At 34.1% G+C, this 27,999-nt stretch overlaps 1 protein-coding gene across 1 annotated transcript; it reads right to left on the reverse strand.

Moving 5' to 3' along the window:
* On the reverse strand, window positions 1-27,990 carry LOC134853050 (guanine nucleotide-binding protein subunit beta-1-like). The gene is made up of 8 exons (XM_063868978.1): window positions 27,593-27,990; window positions 26,328-26,421; window positions 24,088-24,256; window positions 23,264-23,385; window positions 7,265-7,378; window positions 5,899-6,024; window positions 2,474-2,623; window positions 1-1,151 (listed from the first exon to the last, which is right to left on the reverse strand). Exons 1-8 carry the CDS (start codon window positions 27,761-27,763, stop codon window positions 952-954), a joined length of 1,146 nt encoding a protein of 381 aa, XP_063725048.1. The 5' UTR covers window positions 27,764-27,990; the 3' UTR covers window positions 1-951.
* Between the last annotated feature and the right edge of the window lie 9 nt (window positions 27,991-27,999).

Here is a 27,999-nt window from a genome sequence, read left to right on the forward strand (position 1 = left end):
GTAAAATAGTGATGCTAATATGAACTGTTACTGATACTTTAATTAAGGTAGAAATACCTTCGCATCTCGTATAGAAATGAATTCTGTTTTCAAATAGAATTTTCAATCGTTGTATAATAACCGTATTGTTAATCAAATTGTGAAACATTTGAAATTGATGCTCGCGAAAATACTTCACAAAGAAAAGCAGATAGATTGTATTTTACAAATAAATTATGCTGTTCACGAAGCATTTTTTACAAATCTGAAGAAAAAAAACAGTTTGATACAAACAATCTTTTGGCAAAAAATCAGCTCAACGTCATATTCCTTCATAGATTTTTACCGTGTGATATACTAACATATTACTAAATTTAAATTAAATGCACCGAAGTTCTGGACATGAAGTGAATAAATTTACATCAAATGATTATAATCAAGTATGTTATTTAGTAATAAATAACCTGTTTCAGTTAATTTTCTATATCTGTACAAAACTTTGACCATTTTATCAATTTAACGCCACCAAAAGAATTATATTGTTCTTTCGAGTCATTAGAAAAATTGAATTCGAACTTAAACTCAAATCAAATGCACATTTTTACATGCAAAACACTTCTGAAAGCAACTATTCGAATTTTGAATCACTGTTCATTCTTTTGATTCAGTTTTTCTAATTATTACAAAAACTGTTTCCCATAACAATTATGAAAATATAAAATTTATATCAAATAGGCAAAATTCGAAAAGATAGCTAAATTTTCTATAACGAAATCCAAATTTTCAGTTCTGCAAAACCTTTTTTATAATTTCTGTTTAAATCATTGAATTTTGTATATATACCACTATTTTGCGCAAGTTAAGTGACTGTTTTGATTTTCAGTTTTATGCACCCAAAAACTTAAGTTCAAAAATTCGAAATAGTATTCAAATCGGACAAATTCAGAAAAGTTTAATTAAATTTCGCTGTTTTTAATTCCAAATCTTCAGCTTTGCATCCCAAGAGCCAGAGCAGACTGCGTTTCCGTCAGAGTTCACCCCGAGACACGAGACTCTCGCTTCGTGTCCGGAGAGGATGCCGACTTTGAGGCTCTTTAGGGTATCCCAAATGAGTACATCCAAGTCACAGGCTACGAAGAGAAGTCGACCGCTCTTGGAAAAACTGACGGCACCTGTTTAAAAAGAAAAACTATACATGTTCAAAAGCTTATGATTGACGTTCAAATTCAAATGATGATACTTGTGAACAAAGAAAACGAAGCCCCGAACATTCGGGTAAGAGCCTAATATATTATTATTATTATGATTACTATTATAGGTTGCTGTCATTTTGTTAAAAAGGACGTTTTTAACACGCTAACATGTTATCTATTAGAAAATAAACACGTTAGAAACAAAAATCAGTTTTAAAATCACTCATCGAGTTGTTTAAAGAGAAAAACCAGCTCTCCAGCTTTCTCGAGCGCTCAAAGAACTTCGGGGTTTTCCATAGGTGATTCCGAGAGTTGAGAAACACCGCTCCAATCTAGCATTGGAGGAGATAGCACTGGCCTAGTCGAGTAATTTTCTCGATGAAACATGAAAAAAGGACTGCATTCGAATTGGAAGCTCGAATTGTTAAAAACAATGTGTTAATAACATGTTAAATAAAGGTCTGTTGATAATACCTTGTTATTAAAATGACAAACCTGGTTGCTGTGCAAGAAGCACAGATAGTTCCGACCAGAGTCATCTTCCAACAACGTATTTTTATTTAAAAAAATGTTTAATTCACTTTTGTGTATTTTTTTTGGGAAAAAGCGTTATTTATTAGCGTCCCAATAGAACAATTTGATGTAATTCAAAAAGAGAATTTTTTTTGCAGCTCGTCATTCCGCTTGGAAAATAACACCTAAAACTCTAATAAGAAATTGGAGTATCAGAACTCAAACAGCGACAATGAGTCTTAGATATGATACCTTTTTGAATCGCGCCAGTGCATTCTTTTGTTTACAATTATCTTGCACCAAGAAATTCAAGTTCAAAATTTTGAAAATGTATGAAAGGTTAATACAGACTACGTCAAATTGAGCCCTAGTTCAAGCAAAGAAGCAAACAAAATTCACATATGGCTAAAAAAAACCTACCAAAAGAGTCCGAAAATGTTCACCTTCCTTTTTATGATTTAAACCATAACCTGATTTAAAATAATCACTTTTCAGTGTTAACATTCAGGGGCAAATTTTGAAAATCACGTTTTTTCCAGATCGACGAAAGATATTTCACAAACTTTCCAAAACACCACAAAAGACCCGATTTAAATAAAAATTACTGCGTTGCAGGCATAATTGAGCCCAAAATATCCAATTTGGGTACTTTTTTAGGGTTTTGACAGACATTGGTTTTCTGCTCGCAACTTAACATGTGCATATCTTACAAAAACCTTCTTATAGCCCAACAAGGTTTATTTTCAAATTTGAAAACGATTAAATGTTATAACTGAAGAACTACTTGCCTATTCCGTAATTGAGGTTAAGCTGTGTGTATGTTGCGACTGCTTGATCGGATCGGATGTCGTATAGTTTGCACGAGTTGTCATCTGAACCCGTGACGAATGCCCTGTCGCTCGGGAAAAATGCGATCGAGTTGATGTCTAAGTCGTGCCCTACAAAATGGAAAAACCTTATAAGCATATTTATTATCCAAACACAAAAATGTTCAAGCAGTTAAAATTAAAATAACCAAATTTGAGTCTATGAATATAGTTCAAGTTTCAGATTCAACTGACAGGACCTGAAACTTTATGCACTGAGGCGCAGCGGAGCTTTGCATCATTTGCACTCAGAGGCGAAGTTGTACTTCGCATACACAAGCAAAAAAATGACCGTCTACAAAATTTTTCAAGTGAAGCACGCCAATAATGAGTCTACATAATTGCTAAGTGACACAAGGCAATTATAACGCATTAGCAGTACCAAAAAATGTTGTCATGATTAAGTTAAGATTTTAAGCATATTATGCAATCCACAGAGGAGCATCAAAATTATATTTCCCTTGAAACTACTAAGAAATAGGTCACTAAGCCGATAAAAAATAAGCCGAAATCATCTGAGCAGAATAATGTTTCAGCGAAAAAAAAGAAGAAAAAATACGACGTCAAGGTTAGTAAAATTACAAATGGCCGAAAAACCGAAACACTAAAAGCATCCACAATGTAATTTTCGTATAACAAGAAAAAACAATCTGTGATGTGGCAACTAAGCCGAAAAATACATGCAGACTAATAATAAGTCGACAATTGTTTTTGAAAAGGAATATTTCCAGTTTGAAAAAAAAGAAACAGATCCTGTCAGATTCGAACCCAAGCCCTTTCCGTCCCAGGCATAATCGCTACCTCAGACCAAGTATGTCGGAGACGCGAATAAATTTGACTTTAATATAAACTGAACCTGAAGTTACCATTTCATATTTTGAGCATTCTTCGAACAAAGTTATTTACGGGGAAAAAGTCCAACACCCGATTGCAAAACCCTTACTTATCGCAAGGGTAAACATAGCCAACTGACAATTGGAAAAGAGTAATGAACGCAATGAAACTGAAACAAACTAAGACTTGTTTTTTTTTCAAAAATCTTCAACTTTTGAATTTCGAAGAAAAAATAGAAGGCCTTAAAGCTCTTTGAATTTGTAAAACATTTTATAATGGATACTTTTTTGCTACAATTAAAATAAATTGAGAAAAAGGGATCAATAGACAAAAATTTTTATTTCACTGTCCTATCTAACAAAAAATGTCCATTTTCGAAATTAGAAATCAATCACATTTTTCGTTACCTTTACATATTTACTGTTCGATAGTGGATTTGCCTTCCTTTTAACAATGGAAATGCACTGCACTTAAAGCGAAATCACAAGTAAAACTGCAAAAAAATCAAAATTGAGCGTGAGCAAATTTTAAGACATTTTCCTGAAAAAAAAGCAAGACCTATATAAGAGTCCATACTACGTTCATTACTCTTAAAAACCCTAGAAATTTAACATTTTCAGCGGTTTTGAATTTCAAACATAGCCAACAGACAGTTGGAATGGAATCAACGACAGCAAGGAAAAAAAGAAAGTGACTGGAACATAATTTGCTTTCCTTTCAAGAAACTTATTTTAAAAGGACTTTTGAAAAAAATCTAGGAAATCGAAAAAAAAGTTTTTCAACATTTCATCGGATACAATTTTAGTAAAAAACAATTTTCCCTAAGAATCAACGACAGCAAGGGAAAAAAGAAAGTGACTTGAACATAATTTGCTTTCCTTTCAAGAAACTTATTTTAAAAGGACTTTTGAAAAAAATCTAGGAAATCTAAAAAAAGTTTTTCAACATTTCATCGGATACAATTTTAGTAAAAAACAATTTTCCCTAAGAATCAACGACAGCAAGGGAAAAAAGAAAGTGACTTGAACATAATTTGCTTTCCTTTCAAAAAACTTATTTTAAAAGGACTTTTGAAAAAAATCTAGGAAATCGAAAAAAAAAAGTTTTTCAACATTTTCAAACATTCAAAATTTGAAAAAAAAATATCACGTTGAAGCTCTTTGAATTTCAAATACTGTTTATGATTGTGAATTTCTTCATAAAGTTATTCAATTTAGCAAAAAAAACTGGATCAATTGGTAATTTTTTTTATTCAGCTGAGAATTAAGAAAATTTAAGTCCATTCTTGAAACTAGAAGTCATTCACGTTTTTCGGGACCTTTTCACTTTTATTGTGCAATAGTGCAATTTGAAATCATTTTTGATTTTAACTAATGAAAAAAGTTAGCTTAAAAAATCAGAAGTCAAACCGCGAAAAACCAAATTTAATCGTGAACAAATTCAAATTTTTTTATCCTCACTAAAATTTTTCACTTCGTTCGTTGACAACTAAAAAATGAATTGAACAACTTTTTAAAGAAACAATTGCAATTAATCGAAAAAAAACAAATACTTTGACAAATAATCAAATTAATTTTACAATTATCAAGCTCGGATACAATTCTCTTGCTTTAAGAAACAAAATAAGATGGTACACTTAATGAAAATGCGAGAAAAAACGTTTTCTCGACAAATTGTGTACAAGAAGAAAAATCTAAGTCCCAAATTGTTTACAGGAGGAAAAGTCTAGTGCCCAACTTCATCAAACAATCCAATCGCAAGTGTAACAAGGTCTGCATGTTTTTTTTTGTTTCAAAATGCGTCATTTTTGTTCGTAGCGCAATGAGAGGAGCTGAAAGAAGTCTAGACCTTCGATATTAACAGTATATTAGGTTCATTTGACGGCAATTTTCCTCATAAAAATTAAAAAATAATCATAAAAATCAAAGACAAACTTTCAAATTTTCTATCTTTTTCATTTTTTATTTTTCAAACTTTATTTCCAAAAGCGCTAAAAAACTTCGAAAACTTAATTTACTGGGTTGAAATAAATTTTTGATGCTTAAATTGATTACTAAGACTACTATTTTAAGCTTATAAATCTATTATACTAGCTCGGAATTAGAATAAATATCAAAATTTTCGAACCGGTATTTCTCAATCACGGTATTTCTCAAACCTGAAAGGTTTTTAATATGATATATCACTGGACCCATTCCGATGACTATTTGTGGTAACTGACTTTGCATGGAAAACAAAAATAAAAACAAACTAAGTTCTTCGCCATTTTCAATGGTCGAAACAAAAATCGCCAACTTTGTTCATATTCTTAGACAGTATCAAACGCAAGTCAAACTTAAAAAAAAACATTAGCTGTGATGCTTGTTTTTTTAAAGTTTGACTTGATTGCGTTTGATACTGTCTAAGAATATGAACAACGTTGGCGATTTATGTTCCGACCATTGAAAATGGCGAAGAACTTAGTTATAATTTACTTTTTTATTAGCTGTGATGCTTGGATGTAGAAAGTATACCTGTGAAAGTCTGCTTAGCTACTTTGTCCCTGACGTCCCACAGTTTGGCGGTGCGGTCACAAGAACCAGACACGAACACTGTGTTGTCACTGGACCCTGCCAGACCCATCACCTCCGCCGTGTGACCTACAGCCGCCATGAAACAACAAAATGATAAATTATAAAAACTTGATATCAACTACGTCTTCTTTTAATAATTATGCGCCGAAGATTATTTTACGCCGAAATTGAAAAGACGCTGAAGGCCAGCTCGAGCTTTTTATTTGTAATTGTTGGAAAAAAAGGTTTGAAAAAACGGAGCACCAAATTAAAAGTCTATTTTAAAACTTAATCAAAAAGAAAGACTGATCAAAACGAATACTATCCACCTTAATCCTAAAAAATCCGCCTCAAATTACTTCTATATTTCTTCGACAGGATATTACACTGCAATGATGTTTTAGAATGAGTGTATGATGATGTTGGTAATTATCCTGTTGTTAGTATAAGTCCTGTGTTTGTTGTTGGGAATAAATTGTGATTTATCCCAGAAATTTTACGTTCCGTCCAAAACGTTGTTTTCTGCAAGTGTGAACTACAATCTTGAACTACAACTTCTTAGCATAAATTTTTAACAAATCAGGGTCGTATATTTATAGAGGACTTTTACAGGAATTTTAGTAAAAAAACTAACCCAATGCTCGAGACAGTGTCTAATCTACCTTCGCTAGATGTCCGTCCGAAATTCTGAATTATAACTACCGAGTATATATTTGGTAGCTCCGTAACTTGGTGGTAAACCATTCAGGGCGTTTTCAGGGGCGTTTTTTATGGAATTTTACTAAAAAAAGAACCCAAGGTTCCTGATTTTGTCTAACTCTCCCCCACATGGTTGGTTCTGCATTGAGTGGGACCGGGGCAGGGCGGATCTAGGATTTTCTCGAGGGGGGGGGGGGGGGGGGGGGGGGGCGGATTTTCAAAAAATTTTGACGACCTTTTTCTTCTTTTTTTTTTAGGTCGACCAAATTGATTTTTATTTTTCGCGCTCTCCCAAAGCACTGTTTTGCCCCTATTTTAATTTTCTACGCCGCAGGCAAATTTTTGAAAAAACAGTCAAAAAAGCCGTTTTTATCAAAAGGCCGCATGCTCCCCCGCATGAGGTCAAAAGAGCCGCATGCTCCCCCTCAAAAATAGCATATATTGGCGCCAAAGGCGCCTTTAGAAAAATTTTAGGGTCGGTCGGCCAAAAATGGATTTCTGAAAAAGTATCAAAGGGGGGACCCTTTGGGTCGGCAGGGGGTCAAATCCCTGAGGGGGGGGGGGGGGGTCCGGTCCCCCCCCCCTAAATCCGCCCCTGGACCGGGGGTTAAAATAGTGTCTAATGTACCTTCGTAGGATGTGAGCTTAGTCCCACAGTTTGAGTCCCACAGGGCGGAGGAGTTGTCGCCCGAGCTGCAGAGCAGCTGGGTGTCGTCTATGTATCGGATGGAAGAAATGAAACCTAGCAACATAAAAAATAAACACGTCACACTAATGCTCACTTTCTAACAAGTTTCTTTTCAAACAATGAATATCTCAGAAAAGCGCTTCATCTGTTGTTTTTCAACGTATCCGACAGCAGCTTCTGACATCATTCAATCGATCTTTAATTGATATAAGCACCATATCTTTGAACAAAATTACCTGTTAATGTTGGTTCGTTTTTGAATATAGAACAATAGGAGATTCGAAAAAAATAGTTCAAAAACGCATCAAACAAAAACAAATAAATATGAATATTGCACATAAAACATGGGTGATCGGCAGATGCGTAATGAGCCCAGAATGATCCGATCACTTTTACCCTATAAAAAGACAGTTAGAAAGATAGCTTTTCATTTCCCGCACAACTGGTCTTTTTAATCAGACCACCTTTTTGCTCACGTTAATCAATTAAAACTAGGATAAACTTGGTACGAAAAGCAAACATCAAACTGCAAATATATGCTCATTACAATTCTAACGCTTATTTTTGATTGACAAACTTAACAAATCGATACCTTACTTGTAAATTTGAGCGGTAAGGCAAGGTTTTAAAGCAACAAAATGTTAACTCGATTCATCTTACTCTGGGCTGTTTTGCTATCTTATCAAGCTACGCTCTGTCATATTATTTTCTTACCAGTTAAGAGTAAAAATGAGAAAAATTACCAAGATTCTGACTTTCGCCCGAATTTACAGGGCAAAACGGGAGAATTATTCATCAACGACAAAAACGGGAAACTATTTCCAACTACATTTCTTCAGGACTTTTTGGGCGGATTTGGAGCACCCATCGACTATAGATCTCGGAGAAACGAAGTTAAAACAGTTAAAAAGCGTAGAAACACTGGAAAATTCCAAGTATTGTGTCTTATGGACAGCAGCGGCTACTCGCTTTACGATTTATTGAGGTGCATTGACACTAACGAGTTTGAAAATGATGAAAAATAAAAAACTTGACGTTTTTCCGAAAAAAAACAAGCAGTTCACCTATAAACTTGGAGCTCTATAAAAATGACCCCAAAACTCAATTAATTTTGATATTTTGTTTTTCAAAGTGTTATTTGAGCCATCTTTAGAATAAAATTTTTTTCTGATTTGCTTTCTAACTTGAGATATGCTTCGTAAGTACGTCAAAAAAATGCTGCACGTGCCACTTAGCCAATAAAATATCTTAGGAATATTCTTCAGAAAAAATAGCCTTATTACCCTCCAGCTGATAATTTTAATAGAAACTGAAAACAAAAGTTTTTAGGAAGATAGGAACGTTTGCCACTCAAAAGTTTGCAAAACAAACTAGCGTTTAACGCACCTTCGGTGCTTCGAAATTTTTCGACAACTCATGAAAAACTGCATATATTGGAAACAACATCTGCTAACTTTTAGTGTACTCTGACTGCACCCAATTACAGGGTTGGTAATTTCAAACTTTTTTAATTCGCATTTTGAAAAAACCATAAAAGCGTCATCTCAAAAACTTAATGGGCCTCTGGAGATATTGGAGGCCAGATTTGCAAACAACTGAGATTCCCTGAGAGCACCCAACTACGCTGAAAATAAGTTTGTGCCTTCATCAAGTTGGTAGTTTCAAATTTTGTGAATTTCTTTGTAGATAAGTTTGAGAAATTTTGAAAAAATCAAAAAAAAACATCACATCTCGGAAACTAAAAGCATTTGAGCAGTCACATTTTGAGCAGTCGCAAGTGGCAAGATTTGTAACTCCTGAGAGTACCCTGACAGCACTCAACTACAAAGTTAAGAATTTCAAAGTTTGAAAAAACAATTGATTTAAGTTTCCTGAAAATTTTTCGAAAAAAATCACAAAAACGTCATATCTCGACAGCACCCATCTACAGGGTTGCGAAATTCAAATTTTGAAAAATAATTAATTTAATTTGTCTAAAAAACTTTGAAAAAATCACAAAAATCGTCATATCTCGAAAACTACAAGGATTTGAGCAGTCATATTTGGAGGCAAGATTCGCAATCCTTGGAAGTACTCTGGCAGGAACTAAATACAGGGTGGGAATTCCAGAATCTGAAAAAAAATAATTTAAGTTTTCTGGAAACTTTTTTGAAAAATCACAAAAAATCGTCATATCTCGAAACCTACAGAGAATTGAGCAGTCATATTTGGAAGCAAGATTCGCAATCCCTGAGAGTACTCTGACAGGACCCAACTACAGGGTTGGAACTTTCAAATTTTGCAAAGAAAAAATTAATATAAGTTATTTAATAATTTTTTCAAAAAATCACAAAAACGTCATATCTCAAAAACTACAAGGATTTGAGCAGTCATATTTGGAGGCAAGATTCGCAATCCTTGGAAGTACTCTGGCAGGAACTAAATACAGGGTGGGAATTTCAGAATCTGAAAAAAAAATAATTTAAGTTTTCTGGAAACTTTTTTGAAAAATCACAAAAAATCGTCATATCTCGAAACCTACAGAGAATTGAGCAGTCATATTTGGAAGCAAGATTCGCAATCCCTGAGAGTACTCTGACAGGACCCAACTACAGGGTTGGAACTTTCAAACTTTGCAAAGAAAAAATTAATAAAAGTTATTTAATAATTTTTTCAAAAAATCACAAAAACGTCATATCTCAAAAACTACAAGGATTTGAACAGTCATATTTGGAGGTAAGATTTGCAACTCCTTAGAGTACCCTGACAGAACCCATCTACATTGTTGCAAATTTCGAAAAATAATTATTTTAATTTTTCTAAAAATTTTTGAAAAAAACACAAAAAACGGCATATCTCGAAAACAACAAGGATTTGAGCAGTCATATTTGGAAGCAAGATTTGCAACTCCTTAGAGTACCCTGACAGAACCCATCTACATTGTTGCAAATTTCGAAAAATTATTATTTTAATTTTTCTAAAATTTTTTGAAAAAATCACAAAAAACGTCATATCTCGAAAACTACAAGGATTTGAGCAGTCATATTTGGAAGCAAGATTCGCAATCCTTGATAGAACTCTGACAGTAACCAACTTCAGGGTTGGGAAACTCACGTTTTGTATATTATTTTCCAACTTGAGTTTTCTGAAAATTTTTGAAAAAAATCACGAAAATCGTCTTATCTCGTTAACTAAAAGTATTTGGGCATTCAAAATTGGAGGCCAAATTCGCAAACTCTTGGGGAATCCAGACAACATCCCAATATTGGGCTGCTTATTTCAAACTCGATGAAATAACCACTAAAATCAAACTGGAAAATCGAAAAAAATTCTTAAACATTGCAATATACGATATAGCTTAAACGTGCAAAATTTCTTTCGTTAAACATGCAAAAATAATACGCTGAAAAAGCCTAAACATGGCGAGATAGTGAAGCCCACATTTAAATATATAATAGATGACAAAATTCTGCAGACTCTGAAATGAGTAAAAATAAAATACTTATACAGATCTGAAGTTTTTCACAAAATCTTATTGAAACAGTAAAAAATCTTTCCTTGTGTTGTTATTATTTAGAACGTATTACGGAAAAAGTTGGCTGTTTGATATACACAATTTAATAGATTAGCAAAAATCCAAAAAAAAATGGATAAGTAATGCATTTTACTGAAACGTAACAAAACATTGATAGCACAACCTTTTCAATTCTAATTTAACTGTTAAGTTGAATTTCTTGATCTGGCAAATAAAAAAATGAGAGACCATTGGAAAGAAACTAACTGCAATTAAAGCTGATAAGTGGAACCAAAAAACCAGTTTCTTTAGCTGTCAAAAACAAAAAAATCCTTAAACGCTTGTCAGAGCTGAAAATTCAAAAAAATGAAATTTCTTTCTCGGGAAATTTTCTTATATTAAAAAAAGTGATTTCATTACTGTATTATTTACAGACATTGAGCTACAAAACAGCAACAGGCAGTTTTCAATTTTTTTCTTCTCCTAAATAACTAGAAAAATGCCTAAACAAATAACCATTATGTCAACACTGAACCGTTTTCAGAAATGATTGATTGATGTTTCGAAACCTCCCATTGACCAATCACGACATAAAAGAGGTCAACATCATAAAGCACTTGACCTCTTTTATCTCCTGATGTGCCTTTATGTAGTAATATGTCCAGATTTACCTGAAAAACACATCCGAACACCAATTTACGCCGCCATTTCAATTGTTGCGATAAATCCATTGGATTCCAGGATAAATCCAATAACGTGTGAATAACTTGGGTTGAATCCAATCCAATAACAGACAGGAGAAAAGCCAGAAAAACAAAAAAATAGTTTTACACTAAACCAAATTATATCAAGAACAAGAAGAAAACCGATCAAATTTCATGAACCAATTTAGAAAAAATTTAACTAAATCTCACAAAAAAAATTGCTTTTGATCATAAAATAAAAGACAAGAAAAAAACAATTACTTTAAAAAGTAAAATTTTCTACTACAAGAGAAATCAGATAAAAGAGTAAAAGGGTGCAGTAGGGAGGAGTATAAAAGCTTCGAGGCCGTAGCGATTTGCATGCGCAGTTGATATAATTACTCAGTTTGATACGGCACGCATCCGTTAGAGTTTTAAAGGCAAATCTGAGAAAACAAACTTGATTCTAATTGTACTAATAGCATCATGCTACGCGGAACACATTCAACTAGGTCATTTCATGTAGCTAGAAAACTTCAATCAAAAAGAACTGAACTTTTAACAAGTAACATTGAGCAGTTTTAATGGAAATTATTAATAAAGTGAAACCTTCACACGATCTTAAATCTGAACCTAAAAAATTTGATGGGTAGGGAGCATGCTAACTTGATCCGAAAAAAAACCACAATTGCACCAAATTAAGACTCTACCACGGCATTAGAAAAATCTAATCGCAAAAAAAAGAGCAAGATTGATGAGAAAATGATATTGCTATCAACCGAAAAATAAACAATTTTCGATTTTTAAGCTGGATACTTTCTTGACTAAAGTGACCCAATTAGATCAAAACTACTTGTTTTCGCTGAGAAATCTTAACATTGAAATCCAACTTCAAAATAAAGAAGAGCAAGTCTCACGATTTTCGGGCCTTTTGCGCTTTTGTTATTGGAGAGCGTAATTTTCATTCAAGGTGAACTTGAAAAATCAACAACGAAAAAACAAATTTGAGCGTGAACAACTTAAGCTCTTTCAAAAAAACTAAGGGAAACACGCGACATGAATTATTGTCTTCGCATCGTTTATTGAAACTTTTGGAAAACCTTGCTATACTTTTATGCAAGAAATTACGAGAATGACTAGTTATACACAAATCATGAACTAAGCACCGTGTTTAATTAGAAAAAAAAAACTTTTTTCTAAATTAAAAAGAAAACATTTGTTTGACCAATAGTTTAACTAAGATTCCATGTCCCGATTCCCGAGAACGTTTACCAATTGCCAGCATCAGAAAACTCATCAATGGATTTCCATTAACTTCATATCACATTTTCAAACACTTGCTAAGTATGTACTGGATGTAAGGTAAGAAATTCTTACAACTATGATTCAATCGAGCAAGTTGCAGCCGACAAAACGAGCAATCTTGACGTTTTTCATACCAATTGAATCTTTATTATATTTCTGCTGCATCACAGTACAATAATTGCAGTTCTATGATAAACATGACTGCTCGTATCAGGGCAAAGCCTTGAATGCTCCGACTGCCCATGAATTGTTCGTGAATCGTTTTAAGTATTTGAAATATTGACAAACTACAAAATTTAGACTGATAAGTGTTTAAATTTGAGTCGTTTATGGAATTAATATGACCAATTAGCTTGCCCCAATTCAAATTGGGACAATTATGATTGCGGATAATTTGCCACTCAAAAATAGTTCGGGTATTGAAACAAACTATCGAAAAATTATTCCAGCAGCAAAGCCGCACGTTAGTCAAGTGCAAACAAACTACTCGCTTGGCAATCACAAGATTTCCAGATCGATCCCCAAGCAGTCAACTTTTCTAAAATTGGTCTGAATAAAAAAACCACCCTCGAAAGTATGGACAATAAGGAATTGTTCGTCGTTAAAAAATGTTGCGTTTTCTATAGGAAACAATATCATGGTTTGTAATATAATTCCAATCCGTTAAATTTGCTTAAAATCACAATTGGTTATTGTGTACCCTTCCTGTGAACAAATATCTTGGAAAGCTTCAAAATATTTACAAGAGAAGTACTAAAATTAATTCTGGTAGCAAATTTGGGTAAGCCGAGCTATCAATCTCAGCAGTCAGTTAAACGTCCCACATCTGGTAAATGAAACATAGCCAACAGACAGTTGAAAAAGAGTAAATGAAGGCACAGAAACAGAAAAAGGACTTGCATTTTTCAAACAAAAATTATATGGCCTTAAAGCTTTTTGATTTTCAAGAGCAATTTAAGATTGTACCTTTTTTGATAAAATTAAATTAATTTGAGAAAACCGATAACTAGGAAAAATTTTTAATCCGGTGGCAAATCAAATCTAAGTTCGATTTTCGAAACTAGAAATCAACCATTTTTTCGTGCCATTTCAGCTTTCATAATTGGAGAGTTAATTTTGCCTAAAGTGCACATATAACTAAGGGCATTTATATGTGCGTTTATAAGTATGAATGGACTTCTTTTGTTATAGAGAATTTTGCAACTTTTCCTGAAAAAAAATCATCGCGACCTATATAAGAGTCTGAACTACGTTCATTGAATTCTAAGAAACTGTAAAAAAAGTTCACTCAGCCCTAATGTAATGAAACTTTTGACAAATTAGTTGCCAAACATTTAGTATTTACAGTTCGAACGCTCCTCATTCACGACCAACAAGAAATTATTAACTGACTAACTGCGATTCAATTCTTTTACCCTTAATTCGAATAGTATCTTAACAATTGTGAGCACGAACATGTTAAATCCACTATACTTGCTCTGTGGCTATTTGTTTTCTTGTCAAATTACGTTTTGCCGAATCATTATTACAACTGCTGAAATTGAAAATGATAGAAATAAACAACATAATGAATTTGGACAGAACTTAAACGGAAAAACAGAAGAAATTATAAATAACGGAGACGACGAAAACAAAAAAAATATTCCAACTAAATTTCTTCACGAGTTTATGGTTGAATTTCCAGAAGCCATTGGATATCCAATTCCAAACGAAGCCAAAAACCGTAAACGCAAAGGCGGCGTTAAACTTGAACGCCAAGAAAGGTTCATCTATAAAACTAAGGACGACTATTTTCATATATGGTGTGTCATGGACAGCAAGGGCTACTCAATTTTAGATTTGATCAAGTGCATTGGCCGAAAAGAGTGGGAAACTAGCGGAAAATAATTTAATTTGAAGGCCGTTTTGCTGTAATTGTAAGGCAGCATCTGATAGTCATGATATTTTTTTAGTGACGAGAGAAAACTATTTGTTTAAGTTCAACTTCAGATTCTATTCTAAGAAAAATTAACATTTTAAAGCTCTTTGAATTTCCAGAATCTTTGCTCATTAATATTTATTTCAAAAAAAAACAACCCTGGATAAAAATGAGTGAATAGCAAATCGTTTAGTCCGCTGGAAATCAACCGCTCATTTTTAAAAATGAGTTGTTCACGCTTTTTGTACCATTTTCATTTGCGTTATTGGAGAGCGTAATTTGTCTTCCTTTCGGCAAATGGATTTGAATTGAAGTGTAAAAAAAATCGCGAAAAGTCCGATCGCGAAAAATCAAAACTCAGCGTGAACAAATTTAGACATTTTTTAAAAAAGCGAAAAAATCAACATGACTGTGACTACGGCAAAATTAAATTATAACTATTTGATATAATTTTTTTTCTAAATTACTTGCCACATAGGCTGTTTTCTCGGGCGCCGAGATATAAGTGGATATTAACGAGTTTTTCACAACATTCCTTCGAAGGAAACGTTATATCACCTACAAAACAGATTTAATTAGCAAAAAAATATATAAACGTCAATTTTTGAGGCCATCAAAAACATTTATGCGCTTTTGTAGCAAATGCATATTTTACACAGTTAGTTTCCAGAGTTAATACATGCTTAGTGAGGACATTCTACGGTTGATTTCAAGAAAGGGGTAAAATCCACTTCATGTTGAATTAGTCTGAAAAATAAAGTAACAAAACTCAGACCAATCTTTTCGCCTCGTGGGAGGTGGGAGGGGGGGGGGGGGGGGTGACTTAGGCAACTTCAGTCGACCGTTTGGCTCTATTCTTCACCAAATTTAGTGAAACTAACCTTAACATTCAAAACTTTGCCTGTAACAACAAATTTTCCAAAAATAATATTTTTAGTGATTTGGGCGAGCTCCGAAAGTCAATTTGAACATTCACTGCTCAAAACTTTAGACTCAACACTGGTTGACCTCAAGGCCGATTACTTTACGCAAGAAGGTCGACCTGTCAATTTTAAATTCATCAAAACGAACTGGACAATGAATTTTTCAAGCCTAATTCAACTCAGTTTGCAAGCATCAATTTCACTGGTGAATTAGAAAAAGCAAACATTCAATTGAAGAAATGTGGTCAAAGCAGCATTCAAACTTAATTCTTGACTGATTTTTGCAACAACGGCGCACAACGATTTTTATCTGTTTTCATTATGCATATCTTTAAAGCCTGAAAATGGCGCAGTATTTGCAGTGAAATATTTGCAAAAACGCCTCTGCAAAATGCAAATTTGCTCTTTCAATATATCATTTTGATAGTATTGCTTCCTTCATTAAAGGGCAAAGCTGTAAGCAAACGGTCACGTGCGTTGAGCAGCAGAAGGTCTCGTCCCGTCGCTTCCCGATTATATTGCACATTTATGTCGGAAATTAAAGAACAGTCAAGTCATTTAAAGCTTTTATTTCAGTCAAAAATTTCATTGAAATCAGATACGATAGAAACCATATAAACATAGGCAGACAAAACTGAACGGAGCCTAACCCAGAGCAAAAACCACCGTACTTAGCTTTGAAGCTTCTGGGACAAAATAATTAGTCAAATCTATTAGATTTTCAAGAGTAATTCGAAACAATCTGTGGTAAATTTATAATCAAATCGTCAAAAACAAAAAAATGAGCGTGAAATTTTAATTATAGTTCCATTTCAAGCTTATCAAATAAATATATGGAAGAAAATTTTCGCACTTTTACATCGTTTCAACCAAAAGTTGGGAAAGAAATTTGTGTAGCTTTTTCTTCCACGCGAAACTGGGCACACCAAAGAAATCTCGCAAGAAAATAAATGCTATATCATATTAAACCCTTTTCAGCCGTCATTCAACCAACAATCAAAACTTGAGGCCCATTCCTGTTTCTAATGTAAGGATTAGGGATGAAATGCGGAATTTTCAAAATTTCTTTACCCAAAACCTTGGTTTCTCTACTAAAAAAAGGGATTAGCCGCTTACATAGGGAAGATTTCTCTTTCATAATCTTTTGAGTGCAACCTGTTTCTTCGATCGGCACCTTGATTTTAGATTTGGCACGGTAGTTTTCAAAAAACGGTTACAACAGTTTCAATAAACGGTCAAAAAAAGGGCTTACGCAGCGAAGAAGCCCACAACCTGATATTTCGGTTGAACCATTAACCTCAGAATAAGCTGAGTCGTCTTCGTGAGAAGTCAAAAAGTTTTCAAGTTTACGGTTTAAAGTTTAAAAAAATTGAATTTCCGGAGCTTAATTTTTTTCTGCACAAACAAGGTCGTAGCCGCTTATGCAGAGATGACTCCCACAACAAATTGTTTCGATTAAATCTTTGATATCAGATTTGGCAAGGTAGTTTCCGAGAAGAGTCAGAAAGTTTTCGAAAAACGGTCTTAATTTAAAAAAAATTGATAATGCGCAGGCCATAGGTTTATTTTCTACATGGATTCTGACAAGCTGTTCTTTCATTTAAGATGTTAACTCAGGATTTGGGCGGGAAGTCAAAATATCAGAAAATTGCCTTTTGCGAGCCACTAACTTTTTTCTTAGGGCGTACCGAACCGGCTAATACAGGGGAGATTCCCGATACCTGATTTTTGGATTGAACCGTTTAACTCAAATTTGACAGGGCAGTTCACAGGAAAATCTAAAAACTGGCTAAGACATTCCACTCATTGATTTTTTTGAAGGCCGTAGTAATTACCAAGTAATTTCCAAGTAAAAATATGATCCTAAAGCTCTTTAAAATTCAACAGCAAATTATGATTGAAATTTTTAAAAGTAAAACTAACCCAATTTGAGAAAACTGAATCAATTAGATAAGTTTTTATTCAGCCGGGAAAACTGAAAGATTAAACACACTTTCGAAATTAGACCTTGATCAAGTTTTTCGTGACATTTACAAATTTGCTTTTCGATAGTGGAGTTTGCCTTCCTGTAAACAAAGGAAATAAACTGAAAAAGAAATCAGAAGACAAAGTGCGAACAATCAAATTTGAGCTTGAAAAATTTTCAGACTTTACCTGGAAAGAACCATCACGACCTATAAAAGATTTTTCACTACATTCATCAACTCATAATAAAAACAAATCGCATACAATTTCAGAAAACTTGTTTTTATCAAACATAATAGATTTGTTTCTATCAAACAAGAATTTCCAGAAAAACTGTTTGAGTGGCGAGAAAAAACAAATTATGCCTAAATTACAGCGTCATAATTAAAGTGTAATTTACAGCATATAGTCACTCTCCGCTAAAGGTCTTGAGCAATCAAAATTGATCTTTCAGACTATCCTCGCAAAAGTTGCAATCCAAACACAAACTCCAAAGTTCAACACAGAGGCGAAGTTGCACTTCGCATACACAAGCAAAAATATTACCTATAACGCTACTGGACAAAAAAAACTGAGTTTACAAAAAGTGTTAAGTGACTCCCGCCAATTATGAGTCTACATAAATGCTAAGTGACGCACGCCAACATGCCTTAATTTACAGAGCGGACGCATTTTGAATAGGTTACGAAAAATTTCATTAAAAACATCCGACCCTGCCCAGGTTCGAACCCTCTTATTTTGTTGATGGTCTCCTTCCCTACATCTACGCTACAGATCCATGATATCTTGAAGCTAAAGTGCTATTTGTAATATAATAGTCTGTGTCAATATCCTTAGCATTGGCTGTACTTAATAGCTGGATCAAAATCAACCTTAATAGCTGGATCAAAATCAACACTTTCAATATGAACACATTTTGTCCCAACAATTGAATCGCTATGCTTGTGTAAAAAAGAACAAAGTAAGCAGGTGGTAGGAAAAAAAGTGTAATAACAAGGAAGCAAGCGAAAAAATGTTGGAAATTTTTCGAACATTTTTCAGCTTTCGTTTTTCGCCAAATCAATTTTTAAACTAGAGGTCATTCACGTTTTTTCTTGAAACGTTTGCAGCCAGGTAAGGAAAATTGCCTTCCTCTAAACAAAGGAATTGCAGAAAACTTGAAAAAATCAGAAGTCAAACCGCAAAAAATCAATTTGAGCGTGAACTAACTTTACTTTTTCCTGTATAAAAAGCATGGTTTATACCCAAAAAGACAACCTTTTCGATCTTTTTACAATTAAAAAAAACTTAGCCACTTCTATTAAAGTATTTTCTATATTCTCTCTTCGAATAAGAACACCAGTGTGGAAAAAACTCTTGGGATCTAATTGCACTTTGTTTCAACTAAAACAATGAAGTACAAGATTCTCTGAAAAAAATCGGATACGTCATTTAAAATTTATATAAAGAGACAAAGCGCAGCGATTCAACAACAAAAAGGCACGGCAGCTGGCCCAAAAAATAGTACGCAATCCTAATTCGAAAAAACTAATTGATTTTTAACGCTTGTCTGTAATGCGAGTACATTTAATGAAAACACTGAGAATCGCAATAACCAGTCTAAGATAAGCAATTATAAAAATCATTAAGTCAATACTGAGCAGACGAAACTTGGGTTGACGACTGTTGAGCCGAAAATAAAATTAAGCTATAAAACATGTTGAGCCAAAAAATCCTTATGCCGCCAAAACTGTCGTTGGGTTGACGACTTTTGAGCAGAAAACTTAATTGTATTATAAAAATTTTGAACCAAAAAGATTTACGCTCCCCCTACTCTTTCGTAAGCACAAGTGAAATTTAAAAGCTTAAGTCCTTCAATCGAAAAACAATGAGGCAACTAAACAGATATGCATCAGCCGAAACTATTTAAACTAAAAAAAAAAATTCAAACATATTAGGCAAAAAGAAAACTAAAAACAAGAGTTGATTTAAAACCAACACTCGTTGATTTAAAACCAACAAAAAACTTGACTGAAACGGCCCTTTAAAATGCAAACAAGCTCAAAAAATATCCGCTGAAAGACATTCTGTTATGTTGCCACCAGAAGAGCTGTGTTTACTAATTCAACTGAGTTTGTTAAACTAGTTGTTAACCCAGAAAAAAAACTTTGCGACGGCAGATTGACCAGAAGGATAGAAAATAGTTTCTTATAACTTAAATCAAAAACCGATGAACATCACACAAATCAAAATTGATGTTTGAACACAAAATGGCGACAAAAAAGTTTGACCTAATGTTTTCGGTGATAAAACTTTAATTTGCAACACAGTAACAAACTCAGTGAGAAGATACGCGCTGAGTATGACAGAAATGGAAAAAATCGCCAGCTAAGCCGACAAAAAACATGCAAAAATTGGCAAAAAAACTCACTCAGTTTAATAACACGAATGAAACCGAATAGCGTTTTAAACATGTTGAGATTGAACACTTTATGGACACAACAAAGTTTTGAACAAAGCCGTTACAAATTGATGCAAGGATCATGCAGCTAGAAACAAATGTGAAAAAATTATTCTGAACAATGTAATAGTCAGGACCTGTTGCAACTCAAATAAATCTCTTCAAAGATGAGCCCTAGAATACCGATGTGCCATTAATTTGAATCAGCTAGCAACCCTTGCATTCATAGATAACAAGGATTTAGGACGAAAACTAAGACGAAAAAAAAAACAATCCATCATCCACAAGAAAAATGCTGGCAAAAATACTGTCGTCTATTTCATTTTTTTTTCGCTATCCGAAAGTTATGATAAGAATAAAAATGAAAGTCCTCAATCCAATTGTATGCAGAGGAAACAAATAGCGAAAATAACCTAAATTAGGAAAATATCAAGTGTGCAAGAAACAAATAGCCAAAATGAACTATTTTTTTTTGAAATAAAAAATATCTGTAAATTAAGAGTGAAAAAAAATTTGAAGGTTAATTGAGATATGATAGCACTTAATGCCTCCGAAATCAGAGTCTCTTAACTGTAGAAGATATCGTTCTACAAAAAATATACAGGCTAGAAAGCATTTGAAGCAAAAAAAAATTAATTGACGAAAAAAAACCTTTTGAAAATTATGCCAATAAAATGCGAAGAAACTCATTTCTTCGATTAACATCACAAGAAAGAATAAGACGAAAACAGCATACCGCTCAAGAATTATTGAGGAAAAGATTTGAATAAATCTTTAAAAAGAAAAAAACTCGGACAAACTTCATACGAATTCGAAAAAATGAAAATGAAAAATTTTTCATGGTTTTTAACTTTTCATAAGAGAAGGTCGGAGTAATATTTTAAAAATTCAAACGCACATTGATAAAGTTGACTCAATGTCAAAAGCGACCTGATATAAATTTGAAAAAAGATTAGGGTAAATTAGCCGAAAGTATTGAAGCCGACCGATCTCGGTATCCAAAACTTGATAAACTATTTACTCTTAATTTTAAAGCTCGTTAGAGGCAAACATAAAAAATGCAGCAGGTCGAATAACTAAAAATATGAAAGATTCGACCAAAAATAAATAAACGGAAAGCTGAAAATTGATATTTAAAAACTTCAAAAAAAAATGTGTTTTTCAGGCTTAATTTTTAAAAACTATTACAGGGCTTAAGTGTGTGATTCAGACATGCAAAAAAATTCACATTAAAGTTCAAAATTTTTTCGGTAGAGTTCGATTTTTATGCTACCAACAAAAATTAGTAGAATGAAAACATTAGGAAAATAAGCCGGCAGAATTGAAGCCGACCGATCTGTGCCAAAAATAAACCAAAAAAATTCGAATCCTACAAAAATCAATTGCAACTCTTAACGTAACACAACTAAATGCCTTGTGGTAACTGCATGCAGTTAATACAATTACCTCGTTATTAAGCAACCATGCATTTTCGTTCCCAGAATACTCAAATGGTAAAGTTAATTACGCGAAAAAAAGTCTAGTACCCGAAAACAAAACCCTTGCTTATCTCAAGGGTCACTAGCAAACAAAACAGCAACAGATGCTATTAACACAGAGGCGAAGTTGCACTTCGCATAGACACAAGGAAAAATATGACCTATAACGCTACTGGAAAAGACTGAATCAGTAAAATTTTCAGTCTACAAAATTTCTAAAGTGACACACGCCAATTATGAAGAATTAGCAGCACCATTCAATTTTAAAGAAAAAAATACCAACTCATATGCCTCAATTTATAGAGCAGTCTATGGAGCAGTAAAAATTTTTGTGAAAATCATCCCACCATACGCCATGTTACGTACAAAGTGATAAGTTTCGCTCCTTGGAACAAATTGATTATGGCAAATAAGCTTCCTTCAACCAATTTAGAATAATTTCTATAACGGATTAAATCTCAGCTTACGCGTTAATAGCGCGAAATATATCGCGCGTTAATTGTCCCAAAATGGCAATTTTTTGAACCCCCATAGTTTTATAAAAAATGATCACAGGTAAAATATCTTTCCAAATTCAAGACCAGGACAACAATAATTTTTGAAGGATATTTTAAAAATCCCGTCAAAAATGGCTATTTAAAAAGTCGAAATTTGTCTGGAGAAAAAAACCACCCGAGCACAAATATTCCGTTACTTTCCTAACGAAAGTCGGAACAAAAACAGTCTGTGATAAAATCCTTATCATTGGCTGTACTAAACAGCTGGTTTTTGACCAAAATGAACACATTTTATCGCAACAATATTTGCGACTTACGTTGGAAAGATAGTTCATACTATAGCACAATCATTGTTTGTGTAAACAAGGGGCCTACCTACAAACTATTCTCTCGATTGGGGGGGGGGTTTAGTTATGTAGAAAAGTCAAAAAGTTTCAAAAAACGGCAAAGAAATCAAATATTTGTTTTTTCCGAGGACCATTAATTTTTGAAGAAATAATTGCCGTAGCCGCTTATGCAGAGGAGCTTCGCATATCCCGTTTTTTCGACTGAACACAAAACCGCAGATTTGAGAGGATAGTTTTCGAAAAGTCAAAAATTTCAAAAACCGGCCAAGATATCAAATATTTGACTTTTCCGAGAACATTACTTTTGTGAAAAGAAATAGGATAGAGCCTTCACCTAAACTGTTCTTTCGATTGAACTCACAATCTCAGACTTGGAACAGCAGTTTTCCGGAAAAATCAAAAATTTTAGAAAACAGGTAAAATCGCCCACAACCCCCACAGAACTCCCACAACCCGATCTATCCGTTGGATCCAAAATCTCTTTGGGCGAAGGGTTTTGAAAAAAAAATCCAAAATTCTGGCCAAATATTCACCCACAGCTTTTTTGGAAGGCTGTAGAAAGTGGGGTAAGGTAAAAAGAGACTAGAAGACTATTCAAGCACACAAGGAAAAGGGCAGAATTTCTATTTGTACCATGTTTTTGAAAAATTTGTACCAAGTCCGTTTTACACTTTTCAAAAATTCCTGCGAGTATTAAGACCGCAACGATACACCTATATCGGTCAAAGAAGGAACGTTTACTGGTGGCAAATCCTAACTTTTTGCTAACTTTTTCCTAGCCAAGGTGATCTAGTTAAATTACTTATTTACAGCAAAAAAAAAGAAGTTGAATACTCGACTTGATGAAACTAAATTGGTAATCATAATTCTGAAACTGTCAAAACACTAACCGTTGTGGTCTGTGAGCTGTGCGATTGGCTTCTCGGGTAGCATTTCGCCCTTGAGACCATAAATGGACACTGCATTGTCATGACCTCCGCTGGCCACGAAGTTACCCGAAGGAGCAAAGCCACTAAAAAGCAGAGTAGTTAAAAATGAACGATAGAATATTGATCAGATTTAACGAAACAATATATTCAGCGACGCCATTATCGGTAAAATAGTTTAAAAAAAATTCGAGAACTAACTGTAAAAATAAACTTTGGCTGGCAAAGTTCCTGTCATTTTTTGCTATACTATTCGTGACTATTTTGCAGCTTCTGTTGCATTTATACTGTCGCTTCTATATTTAGCATTTTCTATTTCAAAAGCCATTATTTAATCTTCTGGTCAAGTTTTTTTTCAACTCAATGCCAAATTGATGGCAACGATGTTTTAACAATTTTTGACATCGGAAACTTACTTTTCACCTTTTTCAGAGCGTGTAAAAACAGTTTCAAAAAACTAAAACCTAAAATACAATACAAATTTCTACGAATTAAGATCAAGGCCAATTAAATTGCTTTTGATAGCCATTAACAACAAAAAAGATATCTTAGAGCTGTGTCCAAAGCGTGGACATTTAATAAGTAGCAAAAAATATAGACAGACAAAAGTATTTATAAACATCAAATGACCTATTTCAGACAATTTTACATGCAAGTTATTGTTTCAGACAAAGTATGTTTCAAAGTCATCCAAAACTTCAAATTTGCATGCTAAAAAACGCTCGAAACTGGCAGACTGCGCTTTCTATTTCTTTCTGTCTGTTGCAATTTCTTGCAGCTGATTTTACCTGCTCATCACCCAAGGGCACTTGAGGGTGATGATGTTGATCTTGTTGTTGGTGTGGGTGTCCCAGATGAGCAGTTTGCCATCCTGGCTGCCACTCACCATCTCGTGGGACTCGGGACGCCAACACATGGTGTAGATGGCTGCAGCATGTCCATTCAGAGTCCTCCTCGCTAAACACAACAACATCATTATAAATTACTCACTCTGTGGAACTGTACTTGCTACTCGATTAGAAGTATGGTCCCGTTAAAAACCTCCTTTGAAGTATTGTCCCGTTTAAAACCTCGTTTAGAAGTATGGTACCGTAAAACTAGCAATGTCCCGTATAAAAGCCAGAAAAAAAGTTTTTAAAGGTAGCTTCTAAGTTTTGCTAGTGAGTTGATGTTTTTGATATTCATTTTAAAGAAAACTTTAGTTGCAAATCCAACGAAGAGATGTTAACAAATTTTCCATTTGTTTTGATCCACTTGAAGCAATTCAAATATATTTCAAGTGGCCTCGCGGGACCACAATTCTAACAGAACTTTTAAATGGGACTCACCAAAAACGGCGAGACCATGCTTCTAAACCAGTACACTGTACTTTTTACCCAAAAAAAGACAAAAATTATACTTTCTTCTGATTTCTAAACCAATTAAAGCCAAAACTATCTCCCGCTAAATCAAAAAAATATTGTTTATAAAAAAACTACCCAGCGACCTATTTTTTCTAAAATGTCCTAGATATTATACTTGTTTTGCAGCAAAAAACCAAGATCGCAATGCTCCCCTTACATATGAACTTAATCATATAAACTTAAAGGCGCTTTCCGTAAACAAACATACACACAGACAGTTGGAAGTGTTGACAAGCTCAAAGAAACAAAAAAAGCTATTGATTTTTTTACATTTCTTTTTTCGAGTTTCGAAGAAAACGATACATCACCTTAACCACCTTGAACTTCACAATAAAAAAACTGATCCATACTTTTTTTACAAAGACGCGAAGTTTCGTTTCGTAAAGACTAGCGAGAACACGACAAAAAAAGCTCTATAAAGTTCAATAAGAAAGAGGGCTGTTTTCCACTCCACGCAATCAGCCATAATTTATCTTCATACCTTACTTCCTAACATTATACATTACGCATTCAGCTATAATAGCACTTAAGACAGTTGAAAAAAAAAAAGAAATTTTGAAATATGGTGATGTGGAAAAGAGCCAGAAAAGTTTAAATAAGCCTCGAATTAGTAAAAATGTGGCTACTTCTCGACTACGCTACGGATTCGATCTGCGACCAAGAGATTATGAGTCTCACGCACTAACCACTCGGCCACGCACGCTTAATACGTCACAAACACTAGTCACAAACAAAACAGAGAACAGATGCTATGGAAATTCCGATACTAGATCGTGATTATAGCAAAAGTGCCATCAAATAAGTGAAAACTTTCCATTTTTAATGAACACTTTTATTTGCGAGTAAGTCAAGAAAAAAAGAAGGGCTACACTAATACACTAGCTGCTCGAGGGTGTAATTATTAATCCGATTTGAGAAAATACATCTATTGCTATAATTTTTTTATTCCGGAGGAATATCTAACTGCTGAAGTGCACTTTTGAAACACTTAGTCAAGTTTTATTAATATCATCTTTGCCTGATAGCCTGTATTCACATCACCCGCATCAATAAAAACTTAGCGCTGGCTCATTTGCATTATCCAATGAAGCTAGACAAAAAAATAAATCGCGAAAGAGATAGGAAAAGTCTTTTAAAACAAACGTTTGCTTGTGCAAGCAAGTAAAAAGACTGGAACCCGATGAAGTTGGTTGAGCTTTTTGAACAATTTTCAAATTCGAGATTCGATACAGTTATTTTTCAAAATAATATTGCTTAAAAAGAACTCCTCCTAAATAATTTCTAAAAGATGGTAATTTATTTGAACTTTCAGAAATTGAGCATATCAGCCTCCTGCACGTGAAAATACTTTAGATTTGTAGAAAAAAATTGTTAACGGAAAAAAGTCTAGTTGCCGAATAAAAGTAAAAATGCTCTCGCAAGCGAAAAAACTATCAAAAACCCAGACCGGAATTGAACTACGTACATTATGACCAGGCAAAGTTGACAAGATCTTTCAAAAACCTTCTGAATGGGTTTCTTCAAATAAGTTCACAGGATTTAAAAAATTTTTGAACTGTTCATCAGTGTTTGTTGATGTGATTACATTATGTTCTCTTCTAGGTACGGCATGTAGAATGACTTACTTTTGAGCCTGACGCGAGTGAGGTTGTCGAGGGAGGTGGCAGTGTCATTCAGCATCCCATCACACACCGCCTCACGCTCACTCTGTAATTTGTCCTAGACACACAAAAAACAAGTTACAACTAAGTTCAATTATGTTGCCGACTTGAGAGCATGGAGCTCAATTGGACCTCATTGTAAAGGGAAACCCTACATTTAGGCGGACGATAACTAGGAATCACTATATTCTGAACGCCTTTTGTCGACATAGACACGATGCCAGAAAGACGATGCTAGAAATTTTTTTATTATCTAAATTAAAAATGAATATTTTAATTTACTTTTTTTTACTTTCTAGCAAAAAGTTAAACTTTTTTTTGTAATTTGCGCGTAGTTCGCTCGCTATTTGTCCGTTATCCACAATCATGAGGGTACTTAAAAACGGGTTTCAGTTTTTAAAAAAAATAGGCAGACAAACGATAGTCCTACTTTAAAAAATCCCAGACGAAAATGAAGACCTATCGAAAAAATTATCGAAAAAGGTCACGATTCGACGCAGATGTAAGCAGACACCAGTTGAACCAGAAACAATTGATTTTTTAAAATGATTTTTCATTCATTGTAGTTTCAAGTCGCCTGAAACTACAATGAACAACACTTGCAACAATTAAGCCGACAAAACTTGAACGTCCGACTATTCAAATTTTACCGGAAAAAAACCCAATTTCAAACCATGATGTCTAGAACCCAAGATTTTAGGGTGCGAAGGTTACCACGTTACCTCTAGGCAGGGGCGGATTTTTTTTTGGGGGGGGGGGGTGACGTCTTTCTCTCAGGGATTCGACGTCCCCCTTTGGTATTATTTCATGAAATCCATTTTGGTCGCCAATATATACTAATTTTGAAGAGGAGCGCAAGCCAAAAAAATGCGACTTTTTAATTGAAATTTTCCAAAAAGAGGCTTTTTTTACTTTTTTTTCAAATTTGATTGCGGCGCAAATTTTCTGTTGTCAATAATGGTTCTTTATAGTGTTCTGGGAATAAGTGGAAGTCAATTTGTTCAACCTAAAATAAAGGTCGAAAAAATTTTCGAAAATTTTTTTGAAATCCGCCAAATCCCCCCTTTAGAAAATCCTAGATCCGCACCTGCTTCTAGTCAAGTGAGAGCGAACCTAGAATTTGTCATGGTTCAATAATAAAGCAAGTAAGATTTGTAAGAAAAGTTGTTTACGGAAAAAAGCCAAGTTCCCGATTCCGAATTAATAAACGGAAACCCTGTCAAACTCACTTTCAACTTTGACAACTCTGATTCTAATTCTTGAACTTGTTCATTTTCAGGGTCAACAGCTGCATTGTTATTCTCGTTTTCATGTGTGGCTTCAGGCCCTGCGGGTGTTGCCGGGGTCACAATTGGAGTTCCAGGAGGATGATGATTCTCCATTGGAGCAGCGTCGGCCATTGTCTCTATCGGCTAAACGAGCGGTGGAAACTGCGCAGACTAACGCACAGTAACTCTGCAATATCTAATGAGACTCAATTGATATACTGCTCAGTGGACAAAAGGCCGAATTAGACGAGTTTGAAATGAGTGTTCAAATCATCAAATCTTTGACAGCTTCAAATCTTCGGCCAAAATCCAGGTCACAATTCTTCCTGCAGTAGATTGAAATAAAAGCTGTCAAAATTAAATCTGAA

This window comes from Symsagittifera roscoffensis, chromosome 8 (assembly GCF_963678635.1).
Source record: "Symsagittifera roscoffensis chromosome 8, txSymRosc1.1, whole genome shotgun sequence".
NCBI lineage: Eukaryota > Metazoa > Xenacoelomorpha > Acoela > Convolutidae > Symsagittifera > Symsagittifera roscoffensis.